The 19,825-nt window shown below is 44.6% G+C and overlaps 1 protein-coding gene across 2 annotated transcripts; it reads right to left on the reverse strand.

Moving 5' to 3' along the window:
* Positions 1 to 6,587: 6,587 nt before the first annotated feature.
* Positions 6,588 to 12,015, reverse strand: LOC102558253 (histamine H3 receptor-like). 2 transcript variants are annotated; one of them, XM_019487292.2, is made up of 4 exons: positions 11,439 to 12,015; positions 9,681 to 9,847; positions 9,069 to 9,238; positions 8,910 to 8,986 (listed from the first exon to the last, which is right to left on the reverse strand). In XM_019487292.2, coding segments are annotated over exons 1-4 (591 nt in total). In that variant the 5' UTR covers positions 11,692 to 12,015; the 3' UTR covers positions 8,910 to 8,985. The 2 variants fall into 2 exon arrangements, with proteins under 2 accessions (XP_019342832.2, XP_019342837.1); XM_019487287.2 differs by having other exon boundaries at positions 6,588 to 9,238.
* Between the last annotated feature and the right edge of the window lie 7,810 nt (positions 12,016 to 19,825).

The following is a 19,825-nucleotide window of genomic DNA, read 5'->3' on the forward strand; positions in this document are numbered from 1 at the left end:
CCCATGTAAGTTGGTTCCCGGATGAATGAGAGTGATTGGGAATGATTGAAATACAATGGTAGCTGGCCTCTACTGAATGGCCTGTAATGACCAGGCCATCACCTCGTATTGGTTCATCCAGGAACCACAGACCTCACCCAAGAACAGAGACAAGAACCCAGCATTTGAAAGACAAAAGACCCTGCAGAACCAGCAACTCTACCATTGTACCCCGCCATTACAGACACCCAAAACTGCACATCCCTGCATGGAGCACACATGCTCAGTACGCCAGGGGCTGACCCTTGCCTGGGCATGCCTCCTGTCACTAGGTCACACAAGGTCTGCCTCTATAAAAACAGGCAGTGAAGACAGACCCAGTGGGACACCCTCTCCATCTGGACCAGCACCATGCCACACCACCTATCCACCCAGAGACCCTGCCGGCAACCCCGCTCTGGACAACACCTACTGGATAAGGATCCCTTTCCAGCTATCACCCCCACCTGCTCTTCAACCAAGGACTTGGACTCTGCTTCTCTTTCCTATTTGGACTCCTGCCCTTCCACTGAGTCTCTTTCTCCTGCTGCCATTATGAGTGCGCGTGTGTGTGAGAGAACCGATAACTTCATGGGGCTGTGTAGTGTGTTGTCTGTGTAATAAAACTGTTATTCGTACCCCTAAGTTGGGTTTTACTTTATTATGGTTTGGCCCTGATCCAATCTCTGCTCCTGGCCCCTCTAACTTCTGTCTCATTTCTCCCTCTCCGGCTCACTGCCATCTCCAACACTGTCCTGAGATCCTCTCTGCCTCCAAACCCCCTGTTTCTTTGCCACTGTCTTATCCCCACTGCCTTTACCTTTTCCCCTGAGCAACCAGGTTTTTGCCTCAGTTTCTTTCCTGGCTGTCTCCTCCTTCCCACTACTTATCTGCCCCCCCTCCCATATCTCAGTTGTCTGCCTCAGTTTCCAGGCCCAGTTTACCTTAAGTAAACCCAAGCCTCAGTTCTTCAGCCAGTTTCTCTGTAGTCCACCAGTTCTAATCCTGGTTCTGGCAACTTTCACTCTCTACACTTTAACTCTCTCTCGCTCACCTGAACCTTCCTGCAATTATCCCAGGTACCCCAAATACACACTGTACCATCCAAGTTAGGAAGTGGGTTGTATGTGTGTGAACTGGTGTGTGTCTGTATATATATATGTCATTGTGTGCATGATATACGAATTAATGTTCTGTGTCTAACTTTTCGGGTGTATAGTGTATGTGCTTGAATTGGTGATAGGTATGCATGTGCCTAGGCTGGTTTGGATGTGTATGGGCCTGAACTGGTAGTATTTGTGTGTTTGTATATGTGCAATTGTGTCACACCCTCCTGTCTAACAGCACGATATTGAGATCCTGAAAGTTGGTCTGACCCCACAGGGCAACAAGTAAGTCTATTATCTATGAACTTGTCTACTCCTTTTTTTTTTTAACCTGGTGATACTACATGATTCTACGATGTCCTGTGGTAATAATTTCCACAAGTTAACTACTCATTGCATTAAAAAAGTACTTTCTCTTGTTAGTTTTACACTTGACTTGTACTGAAAGGAGTAACTAGGAAAATTGGGCACCCTGATTAGGGATAAGGGGGAGGGGGTTGCTGAGCTCCAGAGAGCTGAAGCAGGGGCAAAGAGTGGGGCAAGAGTCTTTCCTGACTTGGAAACTCAAAGACTCTGGCTGGTGCTGCAGAGGCATGGGCTCCCTCTAAATCAGGGGCGGGCAATTATTTCAGGCAGAAGGCTGCTTACCCAGTTTTGGCAGGCTGTTAAGGGCTGCATGGGTAGCCCTGCCCCTTGACAGGTGCCCCACCCCCTGGTCACCATCTTGGGACCAGTGTCTCAATGTCTTGGGACCAATGTCCCAGGGCCAGCACCAGTGGGGCCCAAAGCAGGGCGCAGGCTGGCAGGGGTCTGTGGAGCCAGGCTGGGCTGCACCAGCAGAGAGCTGGCCACAAGCTAGCAGAGAGCAGATTTAGACTGGACATTAGGAAGAACTTCTTCACAGTTCGAGTGGCCAAGGTCTGGAACGGGCTCCCAAGGGAGGTGGTGCTCTCCCCTACCCTGGGGGTCTTCAAGAGGAGGTTAGACGAGTATCTAGCTGGGGTCATCTAGACCCAGCACTCTTTCCTGCTTATGCAGGGGGTCGGACTTGATGATCTATTGAGGTCCCTTCCGACCCTAACATCTATGAATCTATGAATCTATGAGCAGGGAGAGGAGGGAGCTGACCCAGCTCCACAGAGCCCGACTGGGACCCCTGCACTCCTGCCACCCTGCTCTGGGCCCCACTGGCACTGGCCCTAGGACACCAGTGTGGGCCCCGTGCTCTACTGGCTCCTGCACCTGCTCTCTCCCAGTGCCCTTCAGCCCCACGGTATAGGTGGGGGGCAGCACACAGCCCCGACCCCCTGCTCACTGGCAGGGAAGAAACTAGTGCTGAGCATGGGGAAAAGTGGCCCCGTGCCCGCCCCATGGCTGGTGCTCCCTACTGCAGGCACTCACAGCCCATCCAGGGCTATCCTGAGCAGGCACAGGCAGCCCTACATGGGCTGCAAGTGGCTACAGCACGGGGCGCCAGCCACGGGGCAAGTGAGGGGCTGCTTTTCCCCGTGCTCAGCACCAGCTTGTAACCCACAGCCCTGCTGCCAGCCTGGGCTCTGCACCAGCTCCGGGCTTGCCCATCAGGGCTGCGTGTAGTGGCAGCAGCTGCAGCCCCCCTGCTTGCCACACCGGGCAGTGTTGGCTGCTGCTGCCCACCTGGAGCTCACACACTGGACAGCCCACAGGCGGCAGTGGCAAACACTGCCCAGCATGGCAAGTGTGGGGGCCACAGCTGCTGTTGCCATGCACAGACCCAACAGGTAAGCCCAGAGCCGGCGTGGGGCCCAGGCTGGTAATGGGGCCAGGTTAGAAGCTGATGCTGACCATGGTGGGGAAAAGCAGCCCCTCGCCAGCCCCGTGCCCAGTGCCCTGCGCTGCAGCTGCTCACACCCTGTGTGGGGCTCCCTGTGCCTGCTCTGGACAGTCTCGCATGGGCTGCGAGCAGCTGCAGCAGGGAGCACTGACCACAGGATGGGTGAGGGGCCGCTTTCCTCTGCACCGGGAAGGAACAGGGAAGGAACCCAGGGAAAAGCTGAGCATGGGTGGGGGGAAAAGTGGCCCCTCCCCTGCCCCGTGGCTGGCGCTCCCTGCAAAGTGGCTGCAGTGCGGGGCACTGGTCACGGGGTGGGTGAGGGGCCACTTTTCCCCCCCGATGCTCAGCTTTTCCCCAGGCCACTTTTCCCCAGGCTCCTTCCCTGTCCAGACTCCTCCCCTGCACTTCCCCATGCCTCCTTCCCCCTTACCTGCAGTTCCAGCACAGGGCAGCCATGTGGTCCCAGGGGGCGAGGCTGGGCAGGCCCTGCTGTTGTGGGAGCCTGCTGGACTTCTCCTGTGTCCTACTGCCCTTGCTTCCTGTCATTTTTTATAGGAACCAAGAGCAGATAAATATTAATTTTCTAAATTTTTTAGCAGCCCTGTGGGCCGGATAGAATGGCCTTGTGGGCTTGATCCAGCCCGCGGGCCGTATTTTGCCCACCCCTGCTCTAAATCAACAACTGGAGCTTGTGGCCCACTCACACCTTAGTCATGCTAGTGAAAACAGCAGTAGAAGTTGGAGATATTTTCTTTATTCTCATTGCCGTTTCCATCTACTTAGGGGAGAAGAAGACTAAGACTCACCCAGAACTATACCAAAACCCTCTGTTTTCTTTGGGCAACATCTTGAAAATTACTCTCTCTGCCTCACCTAACAATAAACAGAGGGTGGGATATGAGAAAAGATGAGTAATAAGTACTTCCCCAACCTACTTAGAGAATATCATATTTCTATGAAGTACTGATGATAATGCTTGAAAACTAAATCACATTTCCTTGCCCAAAATAAACCCCTGCTTCCTAAAATGAAAGTAGTCAGACTGACCTCCACTGGCACTAAAGGTCTCCAGTAAGTCTGCTCTATTGTCTATTCTTGTCTCTCCAGCAATGGTCAGTGGAAGCCTTGCCTTTCTGAAGGGAGAGCAGTATAACATACAGGTATTTTCCTCTTTTCTCCATTAGAGTTTCCATCTAGTTTAGAGGGATAAGAAAAATAAGGATCAACTAGAACTCAACCAAAACCAGTCTATTTTCTTTGGTTAACAGATTCATGTATATTTATCTGTCCTCTTAAATATACAGGATAGAGAGGTAGTTAGCCATAATAGTTTGAAGTCAGGCAGAATGTAGGGCAGACTAACACTTCAGAGAGGCATATGCTTTTGTAGATGATGAAGTTATATGCTATTTCATCTGACAAAGCAGGCTGTTGCCTGCAAAAGTTTATGCCTCTCTGAACCAGTTACTTTCTAAGTTACTGCCCTGTCTGTCCTTCAATATGCAGAACATGGGATATGAGAAAGGAAGAGCAGTAAATACCAGTAAACAGCTTACTTAGACAACATTATAGTGCGCTGAATTTCTGGTGATGAAGCTTGGGAATTAAAACACATTTCTTGCTCAAAAGAACACAAGACTTATAATTCAGATCAGTTAGAAACATTTTCCTTTTCATTATTAGATCCCACAAAAGACTTTAGTAGATATGTAATTAGATCTACAAAACAACATAAGCACTTATGCACTGTTTTAGGCACCCTGACACAATAACCCTGTGCCAGCGAGATGATTCGAACCCCTGCTCGACTCCCTATCTTTCTGCTCATCTACATGAGTAGGGAGAGGATCCTGTGTCCTGACAGCATGGATCTGCATGGCACCTAACATCAAATGAGATTTGCAAATTAGACGTTGCTTCATCTATCACTCCAGCAAGACCAGGTTCAGTGGGCATTCCCAGAGCAGACCTAATCTTCATAAAGACAGCCAGAAACCAATAATCTAGCTGTCTGATCACTCTTCTAGAATGCTGGTGCTCAAGGTTTAAATCCATTATCTGCCTAAACTGGAGTGGGGATAATGATCGTTGCTTTTGAGTGAGTGTCCTAAGAACTGGGATCTTGTGGGATGAGCCTGTCCCAATACCCCCTGTAGAAACTCTTTTACCCTGTGTATAATAAATATTCATTGGAGTAGGGACTGGACTATGGGTCTCCCAGATGACTTTCCTAACCAACACTCTTTAGAGTCATGATTGGTCTTACTCTGGCCCAGGAGCTATTAAGCAAACAACTCGGAAAATATATATCCTTGAAGTTAGGGCACTCACAATTGTGTGGTGCCAGACCGGGGTCCAGATCCCTGTTCCAAATCTGGCAGAGAAATTTAAATCTCAATCAATAACCATTTTATTATATGTTAGATATAAGGTGAGGGTAGGTGCTTTTTCCTCAATGTCCATGAGATAGAGCTAACCTGGGCTAGGTCCCTAACTCAGAGTTAGGAGCAACTCCAGGAGCAGTTCTGGGTCCCTTCTTGGACAAGCATGCAGCACACCCAGTCCAGCACCCTCCTCCACCATACATGCAGCCTGGTCCATTCCCGTTGTGCTGGATAAGCTAGTAGTGGAACAGGAGCCTGGAGATCTTAGCTGCTGCTTCTGCAAGAGCAATGGGCAGAGTGACAGCCAGGTAGTTGGATAGCCCTGGATTAAATCATATTTTCCTCTCTGGATCTGATGTCAGCTGAAGAATCGGAATCTTCCATGTCCTGTGGTAGTTTGTTCCAAAGATTAGTCACCCTCACTACAAAAAGCCTTATTTCCCTTCTGAATGTGTCTGGCCTTAATTCCTTCTGCTTTTTACTGGATAAAGGTATAAAGGGTAAAAGCCCTTTCCTATACAGCACCATCTCCATGTGAAAATATGTACATGGATCAAGTCACCTCCTGACCTCCTTTTTTTCTTCTTTTTTTGAGAAACTAAACTGGCTGAAGAGAGGCTGAGAGCCATGGGATTCTTCAGCCTGCAAAAGCACAGGCTTAGGGGGGACCTGGTGGCTGCCTATAAGTACATAAGGGGTGTGCATCAGGATCTGGGGGAACGTCGGTTCACCAGAGCACCCCAAGGAATAACAAGGACTAACTTTCATAAACTCCTCCAAGTCCATTTTAGCCTGGACATCTTTACTGTCTGAGCCCCCAAGGCCTGGAATAGACTTCCTCCAGAAGTGGTGCAGGGACCTACTCTGGACTCATTCAAGAAATGTTTGAATGCTTATCTTGCTGGGATCCTTTGACCCTAGCTGACTTCCTGCAGGTGTTGAACGTGATGATCTTCAAGGTCCCTTCCAGTCCTAACGTCTATGAAATCTATGAAATCTATGAACTCTTAAATACATTGCTGTAGCATTTGCAAGAAACTTTGTGCATTAAATTAATGTGCCTTAATTATTACTAGATTTTAAAAAGCAATCTCAAAAGAGCAAGAGCTAAATTGTGCAAAAAACCAAAGCTATTAAAGATGTCGGTTAAAAAACACAGTTGACATATTTGTGTTTTATTACGTGCCATGCTTTAGATATTTCCTGTAACTATTAGTGAGTATCTCTTTTTTTTACCATGGATGGCCAACAGCCATGAGCAAATGGAACTTCTGAGACAACTTTATTAAAAAGAATTGTAATAATATTAATGACATCATACTACACTACTAGTGGAAAGGGAAGAAATTACTTGAATTCTAAAGAATTTGTGCTAATTAGCCCTGTGGTATTGAATCTCAGAATTTCATAACTGGAGTATTGGTAAATACAAGGCTGTTCAATTTCTAAACAACTAGGGGCCAAATGCTCTTTGGGCCACACTAGTGTGGTCTGCATGCCTGCAGGGAGAGGGAACCACGCTGCAGAGCAAGGAAAGCTTCTATGGATGACGGTGCTGTGGGGGGCTTGGAGGGCTCTGGCCCCCTCTGGGCCCCAGTGCTGCTGCGTGTAGTCTGCCACAGCTCAGCTTGCCCTGTAGTGGGGGCCCTTGCTAGGAAGGGGCTTGCACTCCCTGACATTATGACAGGGACTGCTGCCCCCATCAAGGGGCCTGCCCCCTTGCTGCTACAGTGGGCGGGCAGGGGTGCAGCTAGAAGCCAGCTAGCAGGGCCCCTTGGGGAGGGGGAAGGGCAGGGACGGCCAGGGTTGTTCCTAGAAGGGGGGGCGAATTGGGGTGACTGCCCCAGACCCCACGCTTTGGGGGGCCCCACAGAGCCAGGTGGAGCAGCTGCAGCAACTTCATGCTGCTGCCAGCTTCACAGCTGGCCAGCCATTCGGCACCCTCCCCCCACTGAATCCACCACCGGCTTCCTTGCATCCAGGGGTGGAGCCCCACATAAGCTGATTTGCCCCAGGCCCCACACTCTGCTTGGGTCATCTCTGGGGATGGGGATTATTCCCCCTCCCTCCAATGTCCAGCAAAGCGGGCAGCAGAGGGCTTATTCCACTGCTTTCCCCAAGCAGGGAGCGAGTGCGGCAGTGGCAGAGGGTATACCTGGCTCTGGTCCCCCAGGGGCAGTGAATAACCTCTCTCCCTGCCCCCTCTGCCTCAGAGGCCATGACAGCCCACCACTGCAGTAGCAAAGGGAGAGCAGCTGGCAGACCCAGCTTGGATCCCTGCCAGTGGGAAAGGGAGGGAGAAATTAAACCCCTCTCTGGCCAGACTCCAGCCCTTGCTGGCCAGCCCTGCTGAGTTGGTGCACAGAGCCCAGCCCAGAGAGCATGCCAAGATGCTAGGGGACTCTGGTTTAAGTTAAACCAGCAAGGGATCTGGGACAGACACTGCATACACCATTTTGAAACTGGTTTATGTGCACTGAATGTCTGTTCTGTTGCAGGTTTAAATCAGTTTCTGATCACTTAAACCAGTTTACGTGTACTGTCTGTCTCTAGCCTAAAGGCCCTGCCACCACAGCTAAGCATGCAGTGTCTTTCTCCCATAAACACCTTTACTAAACAATACAAGGAAGTGATGCTGCTCTATGTTCAAGAATAAATGTCATAAATGAATGATTTGCACAAGACAAAAGCTACTTTTGAATTTAGTATGATACTATCGAAAGGAAAGGAAAGGAAAGGAAAGGAAAGGAAAGGAAAGGAAAGGAAAGGAAAGGGCAGTTCATGTCTTGAGAAATACCAGTCTCATGGCAAACTAAAATATTTCCCACATTGAAAAATACAGAAATATATGACCAGCCATATATGACCAAATATTTTGTTAGTCAAGAAATGACCATGCTTAGCTAAAATAAGATAGGGGATCTTTTACTGTAAGTCTCTTGGTTTAGCTCTTTATGAATATGTCAATGTAAATGAAGCAGCATGATGCTCAGCACACTGCAGATGCCAAAACAGATCTCTCAGAAGTGTTTTGTAGACCACTTTAACCTTCAGGCAGCCACGGCTACCCTGCTAACAGCAGCAAAGCTATCTAGTTAAAGCTGTAGTTACTGTGCTGATGGACCCTAAGAAGAGGTTCACTGACATGGGCCAATTATTACAAAATGTTCAGGGCATAATATTTTTCTGAAAGCCTTTTGAAATTTAACATGACAGAGCGGGTAGAGAACAGGATTCACAGCAGAATTAAGCCACAAAAGCCAAAATGATAATTCATACCAAACTCCAGGTATACAATTGCAGGCTGCATTAATAAGCATAAGCAATGAATATGGTGTCCAGCAAATGGCAAAGACACAGACAATTACAACAAGCAACTTCGCAGCTGTTTTGTCCCTCTGCAGTTTTGACTTTGCCCTTCTGGAACGTCTAGAGTTAACTTCTTTAGCGGTGATAGAATGGATAGAATGGATTTGGGATGCAACTGAACAGTCAGTTGTCACTGAATATATCTGTCCTGTTGAAGAAGTAGAAAGACTGTCTTGTGTTTCTAAATCAGGAAACGATATTTTTTCCCTTAATAAAGACCGAAGTCCCACTGATTGGCTCTTGTTCTTTGAAGATTCAGAAAGACGGGTAGTACTTTGCAGCCTCTTTCGTATACTCTGGAAGATAGAGATGTGGAAATAGGCAATGGAGATCAAAGGTGTGAAGAACTCAAAGACTGAAGCACACAGAGAAAAATACCAGTTGTAGATGAATTCAGGATAGCATTTGTCATCGGGTACAATGCTGCAGCCAGCCACATATTCCCAAGCAATGATTGCTGGGCCGTAGAGTAAGAATGCAAATATCCACATTTCCACCATCATAATTACAGTCTTGGAAGTCATTCTCTGTAGAATCCTGTAAGACATCTGAAAGTAAATTTAATTGACCATGTTATGCACCAAGACATCTTTTTAGAACCAGTGTAAGTAATGTGTAAATTTCTCAGTTCCACAGCCCAATTCCAACTTCTCCTCCTCCCCCAGCTCCTTGTCCCAGTCTCCCCCTTTACTCCTTTTCATCCCTCTGTATTGTAGGTAGGTTAACTATCACTTCTTTCAGCAAAAGATAGATCTCTGACCCCAGAGCAACCACCTACCAAAATTCAGCTCCCTGCTCAAAATAAAGGTGTTACAGGATCTGCTCAAAATAATGGCCTTATTAATTTTCTAACTCTGTCAGAACAAAGTACTTCCAGATCTCTGGGTGGCAACAGGTACATCAGTGTTAATTACAGTTATTACATGCAAAATTTTTATTATGTATAATCCTCACTGGGTATGAAGAGCAAACTATGAACGTGCTACTCACAGCTTTAGTAACCGACAGGAACCGATCATAGCTGATAAGAACAATATTAAATGATGAAGCTGTGCACATGAGATAGTCCAGAAGAAGCCAGAGCTTGCAGGGACCTCTTCCTAAATTCCATGTTCCTGTCAGCCCATAATGGATATACATAGGGATACAGAATGCACCTATGTAAAAGAATCATAAATATACAATCCAGTAATTATAGTCAAGACTGCAGAAATAAATTTATGCATAGAGCAAATATTTGGTAAAAATACAGTCATATCAGCACCTGATATCAGTTAACATCCTGAAGTGGGTTTTTTTCTTATGAACACAATGAATGGGTTCCTATGTACTAAATATCAGCATGATTTTTATGGACTGTTCATTTTCACATGGGCATGTTATGTAGTGCTTGATATTCTTAATGATGTCCAAATAGGTATCACTATTTAAAATACCTCCATTCTTCCATAATTCTCATGTAGAATTAGTTTACAATATAATTTACATTTATAGCATCAAGCTAAGTTTTGGACTATAAATAATGTTGGCAACACCTTTTGACACTGTCTTCAGACTACATGTGTTTCCTATTTGTAATACTTAATGCATGCATTAGCGTTACCAAATTGACCTCATATTAGTCTGCCAGGTCAAATTTCTCTCTGGAAGAGTACTAAGAGAGAGTCTATTCATTCATCACATCTCACTGTAACACTAAAGAAAAATATACTCCTGTTGGAACACATGACATAGTCTTATCCACACCTTTCTACTCCCCACCCCCTTCCATGATCATAATTACTGTGAGTCTATTGACACTGTATTGACTAGCAGGTTTGCTCTTGAACATTTGGAAACTTGCCCTCTCCCAGTAGATTAAGTACATCATTCCCAACATCATTCCAAGCCCAAAAACTTCATAAGCAGTAATCTGGGACCAGAAGGTTATAGGCATAAATTGGACTTCTGCAGGTCAGACACAACCCTGAGAATGCCTCTTTCCCAGCAGTGCCCATTTAAAAGTGCTAAGTTTGTATGAGACATATCTGTCATTTAAATAATTGCCAGTAATGCTATTTATATTGTGCACATAGCAGGTTCATTCAATAATAGCAGTATGACATCGTACATTTCTAGGACTCACTAAAGCACTAGGTTTTCTGCCTCATGGCTAAGAGCAGCACCTGAGGATGCACAATAATCAATAAGAAATTAATTACTTCTCTCCTGTTAATGCTTGTGTAAAGTAATAGGCATACATAAATTTTGGGTACTGAAAATAAAGTTGTATTTTAGAACAAAACAGTATCTAGTATATTGGAAATGTGAATTTTTATTTAAAACCAATGTTCTAATTTGCACTCATGTAATCACACTTTTATCAAAGATAAATATTCTATGTTCTTGTTTAATCTATGTAACTCAATAGTTTTGGAGGTCAGAAATCAATTTCAATTTGTGTTTATGTCAAAATTATTTTTAAAAGCAACATGAATGACTTAAAAGATTGCAGCTAGCTACAGGGGTGTTCATTAGTGGCTTCACAGTGGCCTCCTCACTGAAACTACATAGCCTACCTACTCTTCAAAAACAAATAGTTCCTATTGTTGACAACAGAGGGAATAAAAAAGGTATCAGCACTATATACAATATCTACCAGTTAATATACACTGTACTCAACACTCCATAGTAAAATAAGTCTTTTCCCCCACAGATGCTGATAAAATGCATTACACATTCCTTCATTAAAATTAAAAAACAACTTACCCACTGCAAAGTCAGAAATAGCAAGATTTAGAAAGAAACAATTACTCCGCTCTCTCAGATTTTTGTCCACAACAAAAGCTAGGATGACCAAAGCATTTCCAAGAACTGTAAAAAGGGCTAACAAAACCATGAGAACAACCAAAACATCCCTTTGAAGTTTTGGTTCCAACCCTGTGGGGAATGAAGGTTGGCTTTTGTTACATGCTGCAGACACATATTGATGCTCAGTACTTGTGTTGTTCATATTGTGCATCCAGTTCAGTTCACTTATGAAGAAACTCAGATCCAGTAAATGTGTCCTGTAATTTAATATAACTAAAATGCATTAAAATGATATGCTGCTGAATCCAACAGCAATCCAAACTAATTTCAGTTACAATCACACCACTCCCTGAGACACTTAGAAACAATATAATCCTGTCGGAGCACTTAACCAACGACTAACATTCTTGTCTTTGAAACCTCCTATCCTGACCACTGATCCTTAGAGTCCATCAACACCATTTGTTTTCTGGTCTGCAGATTTGAACTTGAAGACTGAGAAGTTTTCCCTTCTTCCCAGGAGACTGTATACACATTTTTCAACACCATTCCCAGGCCACATCCTCCTCCAGCAGAAATCAAAGACCACACAGAGAAGCCCATAAACATTAATGGAGCATAACAGCTAATCTTCAGCACTGAACATACCCCTCCTCCCAACCAGTGCCTGCTGTGGAAGTACATGGAATGTATGAGATAAATCTAAAATATAAATAATCCCAAAGAGAGAAGTTTTATTCTGTACATATATTTTACAATTCTTTGATAAGAGAAACAAAGATTAATTCTTTTTTATATTCAGTATCTCCATTCTGTGATAGTAGTATGACACTGTGCATTATTAGGGCTCACTTTGGACAGGTTCTGATTAGTCTTGTAACATCTAAGCAGGAGTTATGCATCATTTGGATATCTAAATTCCAAGAACAATCCAGATTGGCTCAGCTCCAACAGTCACCATTATGTGCCAAATTTTGGGCTGCACTATTCCCCAGACGCTAACACTTGGACCCCTGGCACATGTCTACTTAATGGTGCGGTGGGCTCTGATCCCTGGTCCCAAAAAATCATGCCTTCTGCTTCAGAGGAAGGCACATTTTTGGGACCAGGGATCAGATCCAAAATGCATCGTTTTTACTTGCCAGTGCAGGGGGAGCCTGGGATCATAATTATAATCCCAGGCTCCTCCTTCACTGGCAGGTTGGGCTGGGGGTGTTGGATCCAGCCTCAGGATGTCACTGGGGACTCAGATCATCAGTGGGGGGCCAAGGCTGACAAATAACTGATTGTCAGGATGGAGCCAACAATCAGCTGATTGTCAGCCCTGAACCCAGATCAAACTGGGGCCAGTTCAAGTCCCCAGTGCAGTCCCTGTGTGATCAGAAGCTCCTAGCAAGGGGAACCAAAGGGCTTCCCCCCTCAAGGGACTTTACATTTTAATGATTGTCGGCACTAGCTCCATGTTAAATTACATGTTATACAAAGCAACTATAAAAATGTTCTACATTATACATGAAATATTTTAATGGCTAATTTGCCATTCTGTGGCACCGTAAATTGGGTGCACATGTAGCACCCTTGCTATTTATTCCACAATTAACAGGTAGAGGAGGCCTGGAGCTTTTGCGCATGCTCAGAAACAATCTGGTTTGAGCACTCTGACACCTAACCCACCTGAGAAGAACTTGGAGCTTGGGATCCCCAGTGGCATTCCTGGAACAGAGCAACTATTTATTAAACAGTGCAATACTGAAGTGGGGGATGATTTATATAGCAAGGAGGAAATAGTAAAAGTAATTCCCTCAGCAAGCCCCAATAATTATTATCAAATGCACAGTTTTAAAATCAGGTTTTTTATCTCTCCTGCAGGCTGATTCATGCCCAGTGAGATCAGAAAAGCTGGTTTGAGCAATAGCTTGCTCTCTCTTTTGAAAGAAATAATTCATTATAATACTCAGTAGGATTTAGCTTCTACTATACCTGGTGTACAAATATGACATATAAAAAGATGCAACATTCTCCTCTTCAAACATCCTCTAGAATTTAAACCTCATACAAAATTATTTTATGGGTGGTAGTAAGCATTAAAGGGCCTGATCCTGTCCTTGCAAAGCACCCTCTGACATCAACGGTCGAAGATCAGTATTAAGCTTGTTAATCCCAGGGAACGAAAGCAAATGGAGCAGTAGAGTTTTGCTGCTGACTTCAGAGGAGCCCAAATTTCACCTCAAAGATGGTAACACTGTTTACTTTGCTTCCCCTTTCAGTCCCCTATGAGGGTGACCATATTTCTTGGTTTGTCCAGGACAATCCCAGATTTCATAGACTGCACGGCATCTTGGCCAGTTGGTGAAAATTGAAGCAAAAGTCCCAGATTGGTGGGGATTGTTTGGTGGAGGATGGGGCAGGGAGAGAGTGCTGCTGTGAGTGTGGGATGCTCACACATACGTACGTATGTATGTATGTATATGTGTAGCATCTTGGAAAGGTGCTGGGTGGGGTGGCTTGAACCCCACATACTAGCAGCCCATGCTCACAGCAGCGCACCCCCACAACCCTGCCCTGCTCCAGCTGAGCCCCACCAGTTCAGGACTTTTGCTTCAATTTTCAACAACCAGCCAGGATGCCGGGACAGCCTCTGTCATCTGCAAGAATAGCCTAGCTCCATCCTCTTTCAAATCCCGCTTCAGGTGGTTGAAGACTGCTATTAAGTCTCCTCTCAGTCTCCTTTTCTCTAGACTAAATAAGCCCAGTTCCCCCAGTCTTTCCTTATAAGTCATGTCCCCCAGCTCCCTCACCATTTTTGTCACCCTCTGCTGGACTCTCTCCCATTTGTTCACATCCTTTTTGTAGTGGGGGGCCCCAAACTGTACACAGTACTTCAAATGTGGCCTCACCAGTGCTGAATAGAGGGAATAATCACTTTCCTTCACCTACTAGCAACACATTTGCAATGCAGCCCAGTATGCCATTAGCCTTCTTAGCAACAAGGGCACCCTGCTGGCTCATATTCAGCTTATTGTCCACTGTAACCCCCAGGTCCTTTTCTGCAGAGCTGCTGCCCAGCCAGTCAACCCCCAGCCTGTATTGATACAGGGGACTGTGCCATCCTAAGTGCAGGACTCTGCACTTGTCCTTGTTGAACCGCATAAGATTTCTTTTGGCCCAATCTTCCAATTTGTCTAGGTCACTCTGAATCCTAGCCCTATCCTCCAGCACAGGGGTTGTCAACCAGAAGTATGCAGTATGCATACTCCTAGAAGTACTTGGAAAGGTGATGAGGGTATGTGTGGGTGGACAGAGACAGAGCAGGGCGGGGGGGGGCATTGGTTCCCCTCTGCGAATGGATGGTGCCCCTCTGCGCTTGGTGTCAATTGCAAACTTGCTGAGGGTGTACTCTATCCCATCTTCTAGGTCACTGATGAAGACACTGGAGAAAACCAGGCCCAGGACCGACCCCTAGGGGACTCCAGTTGATACTGGCTGCCAACTAGACATAAAGCCATCGATTACTATTTTCTGAGACCAATGCTCCAGCCAATTTTCTATCCACCTTACACTCTATTCATCCAGCCCATACTTCCTTAGCTTGCCTGGGAGAATGTTGTGGGAGACTGTATCACAAGCCTTGCTAAAATTAAGGTACACCACATCCACTGGTCTTCCTAGATCCAGAGTCAGTGACCTCATCATTGAAGGCAATCAGGTTGGTCAGGCATGACTTGCCCTTGGTGAATTCATGCTGACTGTTCCTAAAGGTATGGTTCTGCACCAAAATAGGAATTTGTACTTTCTTATGAATAAACAGAATTACATCAGAGATATCCAAACCCCGCACCACTTTCTCCCCATCCATGTAACATTTACAAGTCTTTACATTTTACTAGCTGGTCAGGTCAAATGGTGTAAAAATGTGTACCAAGTAAAGCAAATTAAACATGTATTTTAATTCCATATTCACAAGATGGCAGATAGCATCACAGTGCAATGCTATAGTGTTGAAAAAAAGTGATAATCAGGGTAATGATCAAAGACTGGCAGAACACATGCTATGAGCTTTGCCGTTAGTGTACAGGACTCCAAACAACTGAGCATCAGTACCTTCACCACCTTCTTTTTTGTGGGAGTTAAAGTATTGCACTTCATCTTTCCCCAACATACTGTACTGCTTCAACATTGCAAATTGAAAATTCAGACACTCTAGAATTCAATCAATTATCATCCACAGGATGCTCCACTAAAAATATATTTCCCCACACTTTTTCACACTATCCGGCAATTCCATTAGACCCATGCTTTCAGACTAAAAGCACAAGTACAGTAATCTAAAGAACACTGGGAATAACTGGATGCTCTCATCCTGGCTGCATTTATTGAGCTTCCTGGCTTCAAATGCCAGCTTTCTGTCGTTATCAAAGGAGTACAGATTTGTATTAAGTAAACAATACTGTGTACACTTATAGTGTTTTCCATCTAGCACTCTCAAAAAGCTTTCCAAATGTTAGATCAGATCCTCATCTAGTGTAAATTGGCACAACTCTATTTGAGTTAATGGCTCTTTGACAATTTACCCCTGCTAGGTATCCTGCTAAGTCCAGCATAAGCCCTCTAAGGCAGGAAGGTATCATTTTACAGAGATTTGTATGAAACCAAAGACTGACGAGTGAAAATGCTGCCAGAAGTCAGAATTATAGGTGGGAATAGTACATACTTAACAGATTTCCAGATGACACCAAACTGGATGGAGTTGCAGACACTCTGGAGGGTAGGGTTAGAATTCAGAATGACCTTGATAAACTTTATTCAGCACTGGTGAAGCCTCAGATGGAGTACTGCATCCAGTTTTGAGCCCTGCGCTTCAAGAAACATGTGGACAGATTAGAAAGAGTTCAGCAGACAGTAACAAAAATTATTAGAGGTCTGAGAAACATGATTTATGAAGGCTAAAAGAATGAGGATAATTTAGTCTGGAGAAGAGAAGACTGAGGAGTGATTTGATAACAGTCTTCAAATACCTGAAAGATGGTTATAAAGAGGATATAGACAGCCTTTCTTCCAAGTGATAGGACAAGGAGCAATGGTCTTAAATTAAAGCAAGGGAAATTTAGCTGGGATATTAGGAAGAACTTTCTCACTATGAGGGTGCTTAAGCATTGGAACCAACTACCCAGAAAGTGTTCAATTCACCTTTGCTGCAGCCTCAAATGCATATGGTTGAAAAAAGCCTCCAGAGTCCAAAGTGACACATTAAATTTAATTGTCACTACACTGTATGTTTGGATTTACTGTAAAATAAAGACAAGTTTATTACAAAAAAATATATGCTGTCCAGGTATTTTGAAGAAATTTTACTCCCTCTTTCTGGAAAGTCCCCAAAAACAAAGGAAATAAATTTTCCAATACTTTTCTTAGGAGAACATCTTGACAATTGTTCTTAAAAGGGGTATTTCAGGGGTATCTTCTACTGATTCATAAGTCTCTGTACTCCACCACGTGTAATTCCTCCACAGCCTTGCCCCAGACTTGTGTTATTATTTATAATACAGGCAGAATTCAGGACAGGTAACAGTCAGTAGTGTGCAAGTGCATGCCCTAGTCTCCCCGGCTGTACCTTGCAATGTCCAAAAGCTCATTCCACAGTTACGCAGCAGCTACTGAGGTAGTATTTGAACAGTTCCTTGCTGGCATTCAGATACTCAATATAAAACATCATGTATCAAGGGATGAGTAGATAGGCTAGTTATCCAAATAGCAGGGGGATTGTCACTCCACCCAAACCAATGCTTGGGGCATTACAGGCAAATGCTCCCAACATCATCACAGGAAAAGGACCAGTCTGAAACACCCTAATGTAGTGAAACTTGCCCAACAATCTTATAGTGATATATGAATTGCTTCAGGCAGTCAACTACATTTCCTATTGAAGTAGTAACTGTGATGTTTAATGTACATGAAGCTGCAGTGAGCAGGGCAGAAGATAGCCACCAAGTGTAAAATCCACTAATAACTTTTTGTGTATTGGACAGTCTAAGAAAACACAACATGAGTACATTCTGGATGGTAGATGTTGCCAGCCTTGTCCATTTTCAAGGGTCCTAGGTCAAGCTGCAGAATCACAGCAAAGCAGAAGGCCCCAAAGCCTGTTTCTGAGGACCGTAGCATGAGCCTTTGCATATGTGACAACTAGCTTGGTCAGCAAAGTAAAGGAAGCCATGAAGATATCTAATTAACCCAATAGTGAGATACAATTAAACAAAACACAAGGCCTGAAAGGAGAAATTATAAGAGAAGACCATACATTAAATAATTCAAATACATTATATCATAGCTTTATCTTAAAATATTAGTAGTAGTGATTGATGTAACAAAATGTATTAGATGTTATTTTGTTGCAATAGATATATTTTTCTTAAGACGCTTAGATAATTTGTAACAACAAAACAGTCTTGTCAGAGAAGACAATAAACTAAGGTAAAGAAGAAACAGGACAGTGTTGAACAGCATTCCACAATGGGGAAGGGAAGGAGATAAGAAACTCTGCTTTTGACTGTCCTAAGGATATATATCCCAACTGATACCTTCCAGGTCTACAAGAGTCAGTTCAGTTGCAAAAGTTTCAATGAAACAAAAAAATTTAAATAAAACCAATCAGAAGTCATGTATAGGAATATTAGAATCAGCCATCTATAAATATGGGGTATAGATCGGAGGGAAATTTGGAGAACTCAGAAAATTCAAGAAGACCTGCTGCCAATCTATGTGCCACCCTCCTCCCTTCTTTTAAGGTTCCCCAACAAGCAAAGGTGAGAATCAATATTGTGCTGTTCAGTTATGGCTTTACAGCACTTTCTGCCTGCTTAATGCACAATATGTGTAACATTTGTACCTAGCCAAAAGGAATGAAAACAAAGACTTGACATTTTCCAAGTGGTACCTTGAGTCTATCAAAGACTGTCTCAAGTCAAACTAGCAATAGAGCAAGGGTTCTCACCCAAAGTTAAAGCTATTTTTAGTACCCAGGTTTTTTTTCTCTTAAGGTACAAATATAGCATAATCAACTTACTTTTGAATCTTCTTGATAAGTTAAACAGGTTCAGCTCTTAAACCCATCATCATAGTTTTTGCAAAGTAATGTTTACAGAATACGCAGGTCCCATTTCCTCTTCAGACCAAAGTAAAAAATGTTCTTTGTGCAGGAGAGTAATCCTTTTGCATACATACTGAATTTAAGAAATCATCTTCTAAGGAATAAGCATTAGGTTTTGTGATAACAATATCAATTAAAGAACACACAAGGTTAAAGTGAACATTTATGTTTTATTATCAGCCATACATTAGATATTTCCTGCAAATATTAGTATCTTTGCTTTTACTCTGTGTAGCAGGGCGCTAAGATGTGCCTGCTCCTTAAGGTTGAAGAAGCATGGACAGGGAGCTCAGCAGGCTAAGAAGAGCTCGGCAGGCTGTGCAGAGCTACCCAGCTGCAGGTTGCCGGAGTAACAGCCTAAGGGAGGAATGGGGCACACCTGCTGGCATCACTTGACGGGCAGGAGGCAGGGTCTGGGATATATAAGCCCAGGCTGTAGCTAGCAGACACTCTCTCTCTGGCAGCTGACAGAGAAGGAGCTCCTGCCTGCTGAAGCTACTTCAGACCTGGTGCTGGCTGCCTAGCTCTCCATACCAGTGCCTGCTCTGCTATCTAGGTGCTACATACAGGGAGTCTCCCCAGGTACCTAGAATAGGGGCATGTTACTCTGAGTGGAAGTTTGTTACCTTAAAGGGGTATAGCACAGTTCTTGTTAGTATTTAAGTTATAGCCTAGGGCAGGGGCAGGCAAAATGCAGACCGGGAGCCAGATGCGGCCTGCCAGGCCATTCTATCCAGCCTGCAGGGCCCCTAAAAAATTTAGAAAATTAATATTTATCTGCCCCTGGCTTCCTGTCATGCAGCCCTCGATGGCTTGCCAAAACTCAGTAAGTGGCCCTCTGCCCAAAATAATTGCCCACCCCTGGCCTAGGGGCTTGTGTTTGTGTTCATGTTTGCCCTGGTGCATTAGGACAAGGCTAGAAGGGGAAGTTTGGAGGCCTCATTAGTGCCTGGAGGGGAGAGGGTATATAATTTTATAGAGCCCAGTGTCAGGCACAGCAGCCATAGCACCAGAGGGTGGGCAGAACTGGGCAACCAGGAGAGAGGCACAGAGTCAGGCAGCCGAGGGAAAGGCACAGTGTTGTGAGGGGAAAAAAAATTAATGCCCAATTAGGGTCGCTCAATAAGTGGCTGACTCCTCAGTCCGACTTGCAATAGGGGTAGTCTTTTGGCCCTGGACTCGTTAATAAATGGGACAT

This window comes from Alligator mississippiensis, chromosome 3 (genome assembly GCF_030867095.1).
Source record: "Alligator mississippiensis isolate rAllMis1 chromosome 3, rAllMis1, whole genome shotgun sequence".
NCBI lineage: Eukaryota > Metazoa > Chordata > Crocodylia > Alligatoridae > Alligator > Alligator mississippiensis.

What these genes read in the sequence shown, in the direction of transcription:
- LOC102558253 (XM_019487287.2), bottom strand. Translation starts at nt 11,691, where the DNA reads ATGCACAATATGAACAACACAAGTACTGAGCATCAATATGTGTCTGCA. An exon ending in TATTTCTGACTTTGCAGTGG is followed by an intron (nt 9,848 to 11,438) that starts GTAAGTTGTTTT and finishes TCTTTTACATAG; the next exon opens with GTGCATTCTGTATCCCTATG. An exon ending in TCCTGTCGGTTACTAAAGCT is followed by an intron (nt 9,239 to 9,680) that starts GTGAGTAGCACG and finishes ATTTACTTTCAG; the next exon opens with ATGTCTTACAGGATTCTACA.